The sequence below is a fragment of the Anabrus simplex genome, chromosome 2 (genome assembly GCF_040414725.1).
Source record: "Anabrus simplex isolate iqAnaSimp1 chromosome 2, ASM4041472v1, whole genome shotgun sequence".
Taxonomy (NCBI): Eukaryota; Metazoa; Arthropoda; class Insecta; order Orthoptera; family Tettigoniidae; genus Anabrus; species Anabrus simplex.
Genome location: NC_090266.1, coordinates 920430316 through 920443162, shown reverse-complemented (window position 1 = coordinate 920443162; position 12847 = coordinate 920430316). Strand labels below are relative to the sequence as shown.

At 37.0% G+C, this 12847-nt stretch overlaps 1 protein-coding gene across 1 annotated transcript in view; it reads left to right on the top strand.

The window, feature by feature from the left end:
• LOC136863731 (coiled-coil and C2 domain-containing protein 2A) overlaps positions 1 to 12847 on the top strand; it is a 569644-nt gene that overhangs the window by 463045 nt on the left and 93752 nt on the right. The window contains exon 24 of the mRNA XM_067140086.2: positions 9175 to 9422. Coding sequence (XP_066996187.2) covers positions 9175 to 9422 — 248 coding nt within the window. The remainder of the gene's footprint in view (positions 1 to 9174; positions 9423 to 12847) is intronic.

Sequence of the window (12847 nt, the reverse complement as noted above, 5' to 3'; positions counted from 1 at the left end):
ATAGGTTCGATTAACTATAGAAATCAGTAAATGTGGCACGAGGCATGGTACAAAATAGGAAAGGAATTTACATTATACGTACTAGTTTTAATAGGCATTCATTTGTTAAAAACAGTCCGCAATTGTGCTTATGATTGTTATCCCAATAATAATAATAATAATAATAATAATAATAATAATAATAATAATAATAATAATAAAAATGGCGTATGGCTTTGGGTATGGTGTTGGGAATGTCCGAGGACAAGTTCGGCTTGCCAGGTGTAAGTCTTTTGATTTGACTCCTGTAGGCGACCTACGCGTCGTGATGAGGATGAAATTATGATGAAGGCGCATACATCCAGCCCCCGTGCCAATGAAATTAACCAATGGTGGTTAAAATTCCCGAGCCTGCCGGGAATCGAACCTGGGACCCCTGTGACCAAAGGCCAGCACGCTAACCGTTTAGCTACAGAGCAGTACATAATAATAATAATAATAATAATAATAATAATAATAATAATAATAAAAATGGCGTATGGCTTTGGGTATGGTGTTGGGAATGTCCGAGGACAAGTTCGGCTTGCCAGGTGTAAGTCTTTTGATTTGACTCCTGTAGGCGACCTACGCGTCGTGATGAGGATGAAATTATGATGAAGGCGCATACATCCAGCCCCCGTGCCAATGAAATTAACCAATGATGGTTAAAATTCCCGAGCCTGCCGGGAATCGAACCTGGGACCCCTGTGACCAAAGGCCAGCACGCTAACCGTTTAGCTACAGAGCAGTACATAATAATAATAATAATAATAATAATAATAATAATAATAATAATAATAATAATAATAAATTAAGTCCCACACAAATTACAAATACAAATTATCCTGTTGAATTAGAGATCAGCGGGCGAGTTGGCCGTGCGGTTAGAGTCGCGCAGCTGTGAGCTTGCATCCGGGAGTACCCCACTGTCGGCAGCCCTGAAGATGGTTTTTTGTTGTTTCCCATTTTCGCACCAGGCAAATGCTGGGGCTGTACCTTAATTAAGGCCATGGCCGCTTCCTTCCCACTCCTAGTCCTTTCCTATCCCATCGTCGCCATAAGACCTATTTGTGTCGGTGCGACGTAAAGCAAATAGCAAAAAAAGAATTATATATCCAGTTCATTTCTTCTTTGTTCAATTTATTCTTCCATGACGAACTGTTGGTAATTGCCATGGCACAGAGCCTTCAAATGAGTTGAATTATTTTTTGAAATTTTCCCATATCTGAAATCCTTGTGTAGGATTCCTCCGAATAAGTTGCAAATGGAGAGCGTACTTTGGCCAACAATTTCATCCTTGATGAGATTATGTAAGTAGTTGAATTCATTTTTTTTTCAGCCTGAAGTACATCTGAAATTTTTCTGGATGCCCATTTAGCTCCCTTACTAAATTGTGGTATTCACCGCAAATTACTTTCATGCGCCCACAGTCGTTCGACGGACAGTACTCATGACAACAGAAACATCACAGGTAATTAAAAGATCACCAGAATCCGATGAATTGGATGTACTATCGTACTTTGCCATCGGACGAAGTATTCTGTGTTGTGTGAATGTGAGGACAGTGTGTTTCCTATCTTCACGCCGCATGCAGTGACATCATCAACCTCAGCTCCATGCTGAATCAGCTCAGAGATGGTTCACGTGAAGTGACAGCAGTGTGTTTCCGCCTTAACACTGTTATGGTTATAAAATATATGTCCATTATTGTTTTTAGTAAAAAATGAGACTTGATAGTCGTGTTTCTTAAATAATTTTGTGATTTGAAAAATTCCTGGGTTAGTAAAGGTGAAATTCACTTATTTTGAACTCTTGGGATTCTCAGGTGTTAATCTTATGTTGTCCTTTCTTTTCACTTATAATTTTACTGATGGCATTCACACTGAACCCATTCAAAATAGCTATCTTCTGTATGTATCATCATTCTTTTTCTCTTTCTGTATGAGATAAAAGTAAACTGAAGGCTCGATAAACCATACTGAAATAAGCAGCCCTCTTATGACTCCCAGGATGTAAAGAATCATTTTTAGTGGTCACAGGAGTAAACGTATCCTTTCTGTATACTTTATAAGAGAACTTGCCTCTTAATGGTTATATCTAAGAAATTCAAAGCATTGTCCTTCTCGTTTTCAAGTGTGAATTCTCAATAGTTCAAAAAGTAACTTCCGTTTCAAATATGGACAGCAACAATGGACATTGATTCCGTACGAGACGTTATGGCAGGCTTGTCAATTTCAAGTTAATTTCATTTTTTAACATGGAATACAAATTTTTTTGCAAAAAGTGTTGTCAGTTTGTGTAAATAATATACATATTTATATCTTTTGCTTTTCCCAAATAGTCCTTTAATAGACATTGGGTTCTTGCTTTTTTTCAGTTTCTGATTTGAGTTTTGTAATCTACCACATGATTTTATGGCTGATGAAGTCTCAAATAGAGATGAAATGTGTCCCTAAATATTTTTAATATGTTTTTAATTAAATAGTTCACTTGTGAAGTGGTGTGTATAGATTGGTTGGACCAAAACCTAACATTGTTTCTTAGTTTTCACATTCAGTTTTCCGCAACATTAGGAGCTTTAGGCGGAGTGTTTCGATACAGTGTGCCGGGATATGGGACTGTAACTGCGTGTCTTTTATCTTTAATGTTTGCAATTTCTGTCTTTTGTAGTGATAATTTTGCAGTTACAATATTAATATTTGAAAATACTGTCTGCATTTTTATTTCCGTAAGATCCACATTATCATAGAATTTTCCTTTTCTACCGAAGGGTTTTTCTTTCCTACTCAAGAATTTTTATTACCTGCCCAAGAATTTTCCCTTGCTACTTGAGAATTCGGCACCATTTCATTTAAGAAATTCAGGTGTCCCTACATGGAGAAACACATGGCACATCACAGATCCATATGGCAAAACCTTGTCTCGGCCTTATGCTTCTCAACAGGAGCTTAAGGAATTCAGTCAAGTAAGTCAGTCACACAATTCACAATTGAACAAAAAATTATACTGTGCACTGACAGAATTGCTTGTTAACATCGACCACCTGTTGACTTCGCTAGCATGTTATGAACTAACAATGAAACTTGATTGACTCAGCTATTGTTTGAAACTATAATCTTGAGAGCTGTGAAGATTGGGGGAAGTTTGAAGCTGCTTGTTTCTGAGAGGGGAATAATATATAAGTAATAATAATAACAACGTAAACGTTTCCACCTTTTCAATACTAAAATATATTCACAAAATTATAAATTACACGGTACTAGTTTCGACCCATCTAGGGGTCATCATCAGCCGTATTGGAGCAAAGATCACTTTTTGCGAAATCCTAAAAAAATGTTATTTTAAAGAATAAACAAATGAAATTTTAAAATAACATTTTTTAGGATTTCGCAAAAAGTGATCTTTGCTCCAATACGGCTGATGATGACCCCTAGATGGGTCGAAACTAGTACCGTGTACTTTATAATTTTGTGAATATATTTTAGTATTGAAAAGGTGGAAACGTTTACGTTGTTATTATTATTACTTATATATTATTCTCAGTTCAATACGGACCAAAAACATGAAATTCATAACCATTAATAATTCTGAGAGGGGTGCGAGGCAAAAGGCTAAAGAGTTACTGACCGAGCTCGATAGCTGCAGTCGCTTAAATGCGGCCAGTATCCAGTATTCGGGAGATAGTAGGTTCGAACCCCACTGTCGGCAGCCCTGAAGATGGTTTTCCGTGGTTTCCCATTTTCACACCAGGAAAATGCTGGGGCTGTACCTTAATTAAGGCCACGGCCGCTTCCTTCCCACTCCCAGCCTTTTCCTGTCCCATCGTCGCCATAAGACCTATCTGTGTCGGTGCGACTTAAAGCAACTAGCAAAAAAAAAAAAAGTGTTACTGCCAAAGCAAATTGGTCATAATTTTTTTTGTCCATTTTCTTTGCTAAGCATATTTTCTGAGACAAAATCAACCAGTGCCTGAAGAAAAAATGTTGAAACTCTTCTTATTTCTACAAACAAGGTAAATATTTGCCAGCTCTATGAAAATGTACCATTTTAATGTACTTACGTGAGTCTATAACTGAAAAGTAAGGGTGCATGTGTAATATAAAAATACTGAAGGCTTGGATGGAGGACAATCCTGATACTTATACTGAAGCATTTCATACTCTTCACAGTTTCTAGTGAATGAATGAACAGTCGGACTACTTTCCTCTGCACCCATATCCAGTCTTTTTTTTTTTCGCTATTGGGTTTACGTCACACCGACACAGATACATCTTATGGCGACGATGGCATAGGGAAGGGCTAGGACTGGGAAGGAAGCGGCCGTGGCCTTAATTAAGGTACAGCCCCAGCATTTTCGTGGTGTGAAAATGGAAAACCATTTAAAACCATCTTCAGGGCTGCCGACAGTGAGGTTCGAACCCACTATCTCCCAAATACTGGATACTGGCCGCACTTAAGCGACTGCAGCTATCAAGCTCGGTCCAGTCACTGTTGTCCTCTTCATATTTTCTGTTCACATTTCTACTGTCTTCATGCAGTTTATAATCAGACAAAAAATTAAACTGTGTGCTGAGAGAATTGCTTGGAGACATCTATCACCTGTTTACAACACTAACTTGTCATGAACTAGGTGTCTCCGAAAACCGTAAAAATAGTAAGTGGAATATAAAAGCAATAACCTCCCCATGGTACTACAGCCCTGAATGGCCTTGGCCTACACAGGGACTGCTGCTCAGCCCGAAGGACTGCAGATTATGAGGTTGCAAGCTGTCCACTTCATGACCGTATCGATGAGTACAATCAACAAATTAATTTAAAAACCACCTAATCGATACTTTATTTTTTTGCCTTGGGAAAAATTAAAAATACATTAGCAGACACAGAACATGTTTCGACCACTTAGTGGTCATTTTCAGCTGTATAAAGATAGTTGAGATGAAAAACATTTGGACAGTAAGCACATTAAACCTTGAATCTATGTCCCATGGGATCTTAAAAACTATTGCTCTAGATGCTCTAAAAGAAGGGAGGGGGGGGGGGTAAGGTAATATGTGTGGATGATACTTAAATTACAATTCATGTCTACAATTGTGTTGAAAAACTTATTAACTAATATACATATTTAAAATATTTAAAGCATCTGTGGTGATACACTTTTCGAAATAACACTAGGTGGCATGAATAAAAAAGTCAATGTTTGTAACAATCTTCAGGCTTTTGTGAGAGGGTTACTTAAATTAAAATTCGTGTCTACATGATGTTAAAAAACTTATTTACTAATAAACATATTTGAAAAATTATCTTCAAGCGTCTATGGTGAGGCACTTTTTAAAAACACTTGGTCATGAATAAAAAGTCTGTGCAGAGTATATTCCAGTCTTCGGGTATTTGTTGTTTGTATTTTGTGATGATATCTCCTTAAATGTTACTCATTATGTTATGGTAAAAGGCCATGTTGACTGTGATTTGCGAATATTACTCTTTAGATTGTGGTGAAAGGATGTGTTGATTATTTGACTCATAAAGGTCCTTTGGTAGCTTCTTTGTTATATAAAATGGCGGTCTTCTAATTAGGGTAGCTTGCCTCACGATCTGCAACCAGCAGGAGATCGTAATATATTAAAATATGGCATAAAATAGAAGAGCTCCGAATTTAAATAGATCACGGGAAAAGGAATATATTGAAAATTGTGTTGTCTTAACTCACCTTAACTGGAAAGATGTTTATTCCGCGCCGCCTTGGGGAACTGTCTTTGTACACGACCTAGTGTAGTAGCGATGTGACACAGTCTGATTGTTCGTGTGATCCTCCGGAGAAAGGGGAAGTAGATTTGTGTCGTCATCTAATACGTCTCGTGAGTGGGGAAGGAGTACTAGCTGTGCTTCCGTGACGTCGTGTTTGGTTATTTCACTTGTTCGTCTTGTTTGTTTTCTGTTTACCCATTCCATGTATTTGCTGATATGCTCGTATAAGATGTTTTTTTGCTTGTTCATTTCGTTTATATTCCGTTCCCTGTTCTCTAATTTATCAAGAGTGATGTGGATGTTTTCTAGGCTGTTCATTAGACTTCCTTTATTGATCCTACTGATGATTTGAAGGTCGTGTCTGATATTAGTGAATTCGTGGTTTGCCTTTTCATATGAGCTCCCATGGCAGAGAATCTTCTGTACTTCTCTGCATTGACGTGTTCCTGATATCTAATTATAAAGCTTCTACCGGATTGTCCCACATGTGTTTTTTTGCACTGGGTACTTGTCAGCCTATAAATGCCAGATTCCTGGAATTCGTCATCCTTAAGTTTATTGACTCTGTTGTGATTAAAGAATCTATGTTTCGTATTGTTGTTGGTTGAGAAAGCAGCTTTGGTGTTATGTTTCTTGAACAAATTTGTGATTTCATAAATCCTCGGGTTATTAAAGGTGAATTTGAGGTACCTCTTTGCCTTCTCCGATTGTTGCTTTAGTTTAATTTGTTGTTGATATTTGCATTTAGTAATGATTTTGTTGATGAATTTCAAACTGAAACCGTTATGTAGGGCTTGTTGGCGAATGTAAGATAGTTCCTTCTTTCTGTCTGCTTCTGTTGGCGGAATTTCAAAGGCCCTGTTGACGAAACTATAGTAAGTGGATTTCTTTTGTGAAATGGGATGTAAAGAATTGCTTTTAATTGTGGTCGTTGTAAAAGTGGGTTTTCTGTGTATTTTAAACTGGAAATGGTTGTTTTTCCCAATTGTTTGAATATTTAGAAAATTGAGTGTACCTTCTTCTTCCTCTTCTGCTGTAAATTTAATGTTTGGGTCTAAAATATTTAAGGTATTTAAAATACTTTGACTGTCATTATGTTCTTTATTTATTATGGCATAAGTATCGTCAACAAAGCATAGCCAGGGATCTAGTTCTTTAATGTGGCCTACTATCTGAGTGTGTTCCAGGTGATCGAGGTATATGTTAGCTAAAATTCCAGTAGCCGGCGCTCCCATTGCTGGTCTGTCCTGCTGATATATTTCATTATTGAAAGAAAAGAAATTATGGTTCAATACGAATTCCAGGATAGTAATGAAGTTTTCTATTTCGGGTTTACTGATGCGTTTGTGATCTAATAAATTTGTTTTTATAATCTTAATAGTGTCTTTTATAGAAATGTTCGTGTACATATCTTTAATGTCGAAGGGACTTGTTACGTGAGAGGAAGTTAATTTGTAATCTTTAATAGCCTTACAAAACTCCTTGGAGTTTTTTATCGAGGTTTTGGTATAAAAAACGTAGTTTTGAGTCAAAACTTATGAATAAATTGAGAGGTTTTGTATGTGGGACTTTTCCAAAAATTAATTACAGGTCTAATAGGTACGTCCTTTTTATGCAATTTAAGCATAGCTCTTGCTTTAGGAAGTCCTGGGTTCATATTTATAAGTTTTTGAATTTCTTGGTCGTTTAAAAGAAAGGTGCTTTGCTTCAATATCCCTTTCAAATTCCTTCGAATTTTTAGGGTTGGGTCTTTCTCAATTACCTTAAACTTGTTGCTATTGAAAAAAGTGTCTGTTTTCTTAATGTATTCGGTTTTATTTAATATTACCACTGTTCCGCCTTTGTCGGCTTTCGTTATAACTACGTCACTTTGTCTAATTTTGCGCTGAAGATCTTTCTCAATCTTTGTATTGGCGGAATTAGTCAGTAATCCTTTAATTACGAAGGGAATTTTTTTCTTTGCTTCGTACCGTATATCCTTTTGAATGTCGACCAGGAGGGTTTGTATGGCCGTTTCTGTTTCTGCTAAAGTTTGTATTAACTCCTGTCTCCTATCGATACTATGCCAATTGTGATTTGGCCCTCTGCGTAATATTTGTAGTTGTTGTTCTGTAAAAGTTGTGTTCGACAAGTTTTTGACAGGGGATGGGAATTTTTCGCAGTTGAAGGATGTTTTAGGTTGTGGTTTATTTTGTTTTGTTGGGGCATTGTTTTTTAGGTTTTCTAATTTCTTATTCAACCGCCATACAAACCCTCCCAGTCAACATTCAAAACGATATACGGTACGAAGCAAAGAAAAAAAACGTAATCTCGCCATAATTTTCAGACAGTGAACTGTGAGCCTCGCTTAAATAATAATAATATTATGCCCATTCTCGTCATTAATCACTTTCATTTACTTCTGAACCACTGTCTAATAAAACTTCAAAGCAGACTCTGAATGCTGTCGTATTCACTACCCCAAGCTATGGTGAACTTGAAAGGCTGCAGATTAAGGGAATATTGCTCCTACTTTAAGATTTAAAGTATACAAAATTAACAGTACAGGCAGTAAATAACAAATGCGAGGGTAGGACAGCAACATTCTTGGCTATTCATAGAACCATAAACATCAGAGGTACTGATAGTTCAGTCCTAAGATGACCCTGATACTTGTTCTAAAGTATCCACAATTTCTGGTGAATAAATGAGCAATTGCTCTGCTTTCCCCACGCTACTCATATCCCGTCACCTTCATCCTTTCGTGGGTGGTACTTGCAGGGATAGCCAAACTACAGTAGAAATTTAACAGCCTGTGCTTGGCAGGTGAGACTCATCACTCGAGTTGAAGGCCATGTAAGATGCAGTGGGCCTGCCCCATCATCTGAAGCCTTATCTGACACGGTTCAGTTGAGCATCCTCTACTTCCTAAGTCATTTTTGCACACATTTACGGAATCGTCCTCTCACGAGCATACAAAAGGAAATATTTCACTCTTTGTATTTGTAACTTAGGAGGAAACTTGTTTTCAGGTTGTTGCCAAATACTACTTAATTATAAGTTGTTGGAAGTGCATACCTTATTTCCTCTTACCCCATTGTATTGGATAAAGTAATGCCTTTGGAACTACACCTGTCAAGCATTTTTCGAATTTGACAATCTTTCAAAGTATGTCATCAAACTTGTAATACCTGAATTGGTCAACCACTTGTCTGTGAATGATCCAATTTTCATTGTAGAGCTTATTTTTTAAACAGTACAGGTTACTGTTAGCCAGTATGATTCAGATAAAATGTTAATATTCTAATTAAATATGTTAATTACTCTAGATGTCCCACATATCAAATACCAGATTCATTGACTTTAACTTCATAAACTGGCCTATAAATTTAAATGTGTTCCTTATTCAGGATTTTTATATCTTTGTTCCAGATTTGGTTAAATATACAGATAGAAGAAAGGCCTGGCAGAATACGATATGATGTATCAAATATTGCAGAATGGCTTCCTGCATTTGGGCGCACTTTTTTATTTGGGCCCATTATTTCAGCTCCCATGACTAGTGTTCAACCACCAGTTTTAGATTACAGACAAACACATATGCCATCCGTGTTGCTGCTCCAAGAGAAGATAGAGAAACATCTACGAGATAGTTTAATGAGATGGCGGCGCACTGCTAGGTATCCATTTGTCTTAAATGCCTGACAAAGTTTCAGAGTACAGTAAAACCTTCTTAAGTTGGCCTCTTCAAAAATACTGTATACTGAGGACTGGTGATGCTGGAAAGTGAATATTAAGTCAGTAATGAGCTACTTTTTTTGAATATAAATACTATGCATGTATAGAGAATGAAGTAGTGTATGAAATGCTATAATTTAAAACTGGATATGAACTGGAATGAGTTCATATTTTCTGAATGTTTTAATACAGTAAAACCTCGTTAAGACTTTTCTGCAGAGGACAAGGAAAGAGAACATGTTAAGTGACAAAACATACTATTGAATACATAAATAAAGGTATCAGCATATTATTCCAGATCACTCTCTTTCTAAAACAAATGTTATCTCTAGCCTTATATTTCGGACCAGTGGGTTATTAAACATTGTTTCCTGGCCACACTCTTCCACCATGAATTATTTCGAGGTTAAACTTGGCCGTGTGTGAGAATGAATTTGACTGCCATTTTGAATGCAACAACACTTCGATCAACTCAAGCGTAGACTATGACTCGAATCGAAACTCGATGATGTGTTTCAGCCAGATGGCAGTAGTTTCAACATACGCGCCATTGCTGAAAGATGTGGATGCCTGTCCACTTCCTGGATTTTAATTCTGTCTTAATTAATAAGTGATTTCACAACTTTTTCAGTATCCATAACTGGGCTAATGCAAGACAAACATGCACCACGCTAATCAACTTCACAGGATCATGTTCCCACTCCGTAGGTAGGTTTTCACACGACAAATATTTGTTACCCTTCACTGTATCATTCAACACGGAATTAATTTCTAACTTCTGAATGGAATACGAAATATAAGCACAAACAGCCATAATATGTTATTCAGCAATATCACTGAAAACTGGCAAGCAAAAGTGAACTTTCCTGAGTCCAACAGCTTTCTCCCTGAAGGTGTAATTTAGCCTGTATTATTCAGGAATTCAAGGCCTTTTCCTGTTTTTGCGCAACTTTCCCCGATCTTCCTCCCGTGGGGGGCTCTTGTCTATGTTGGAAAACATGTTCCTTACTCAAGGGATGACAAAGAACATTTTCAGGTCTGGGAAAAATGTGATTGTAGTAAGCGGTAAATAGCAAATGTTTGTGACGTGGTAAGTGAGGGATTTTTATATAGATTTAATATGACGTGAATAGGGACTTTGTCCTTAAGACATGCTGGATGAGAAAATGTCTTAACGAGGAATGCACTAAGGAGGTTTCACTGTATATGCTGTATTTTTTGTAGTCGGTGTTAAATGAACAAGCATACATGTCATGTAAAATTCCTTCCCATATATTGTTCAGACATACAGTACAAGATCAGAAGATTGAATGTAATTAATGATAAGTATGGAAAGGAATAAACAAATAAGAAATCAGGTAATTTAGAAAAAGATAGGAACATAAATAGAAACACACAATGGGATGAACATGACCTGTTAGCTTCAGAAGATGGAGTAACAGAATTATAAAAATATAAAAGAACGAGGAAAATCTCCACATCTTCATATACTGCTGTCTTCGCAGAAATAAGCTCTCTCCTTATCAAACCTAGTTCTAATATTTCCATTTTTTTCTAGCTAACAATAAATTACTTATATTTTGAAATTATTATCTAGCTCTTCACCTTTTAGAATGGCTTCTGCTACAGATTTAGTTCATCTCATCTCCATCCTCTCCACTGAAACTTCCTCCTAGTCATTTTCAATGTTACATGGGATCTGTCCCTGTATCACAGATAGATCAGCTTCATAACATTGAAGGTGGTCATTTGTAGTTTCAGTTTCTTGCAGTACCAATTAATAAGTAGAGTGGAAAAGAGTATATAACAGAAGTTCTGTTTCTCAGATTTAACTTCTTTTCATACAGTTTTAATCCAGCTGATGGTATCACTAACAGTCCTAGACTTAGCCAGTTCATGAATACTTACGATATCCTTTACTACAAGAGAATGCATCTTCTTTTGTAGTTAATTTTGAATTTACAAATCATGTCTTGATACAGTAGTTGGAGATATGAAGTTATGATGACTGGAAATAATTTTGTTTTATTTCTACATTTGATAGCTTCTTAAAGGTAATTATTATTGTTACAAGCAAAGCAAAGTCATCTCTGTACAGGCTATGAAGGAAGGGTGGAAGGTACAGGCTTCCACTATCTGTAACCTCAGCACTTGATGAGGTAGAGTGGTTAAATACAAAATTACAGAAGTACCAGGAATTACACTTACCTGCATTGGAGCTACCTTTGCCATATGACGTTGCCTAGGCAGCATAGTTACAGAAATATCATCACTGTTGTAGATGATGCAAAGTCATCATTGTCATCAGTCTCTGATGAGTTGCTTAATGTTAAAACATTCTGCATTACATCAACAGAGGTAAATAAACAAACGTATAAATAAGCAAAATAACAAGCAAGTGACACGAAGCAGCAGAGTGCAGGGCTACCGCGTGCAAAACTTGCCCTTGCGTTGAAAGAAAGCTTTTATATAACTTCTCTGATATTGGTATCACATGTTATCGATATTTCGTGAGTGTAAAGGCTTCAATCTTTCTGGCAGTATTTCTTATCCTGCCATCATGCAGCAGGGATTGAAGATACAGGTGAAAGAAAAATGTGGATGATGGATCGGCGTCCAGCATTTTTAGCAGCAGGTCACATGGCCGATAGATCGGCCACCTGACACTGCAGTATAAGAATTAAGGAGAGAGAGAGAGAGAGAAAAACCACACCCGGGTGACTGGAGTGGGACATTCATGATGATGATGATGATGATGATGATGATGATGATGATGATGATGAGAGAAACATCAGGGCCTGGTGATGAAAGAGTGGAAAATGAAGCACTAAATGGAACAGAAGACAAACACAGAAGGAGAAAAAAGACACATCCCATATCATGACTGAATGTCTGACAATCTGGATACTCAATGAGTGTTGATGAAGCTGGAAAGCTGAAAGGAGCTCGTTAGGTGATCAGAATAATTCATGGTTTGAAAAAACCCAGGTTATTTTTTTTAAACTCAATATTTTTGGTTTAAACCTGTTTTTTTATGGTTTAAACTAGGTTTAATTTCAAATATTTAAAGCAGTCACCACTTTGGAAGGCACTTGGCCTGGTGTGTGCCTTGGCAAATCACGTGACCTTCATCCAGTAGCATGCAGTAATATCCTGGTGACCACTTTTTAAGGTTTCAGTTCAAGTTCAGTGAAACTTTGTCAGTTTTAAATAAATTTTGTGTTGCTTGGAGTGGTGTTGTGGTGGTGTTGTTGATCAACTGTGAGATGGCAGAAGAAGGTAAACGGCATGTGGTATGCATAGACAAGCACAGGAGATAATTTATAGGGTGCACAGGTATTTTCTGCTTGAGAAGGAAGCTGGTGGG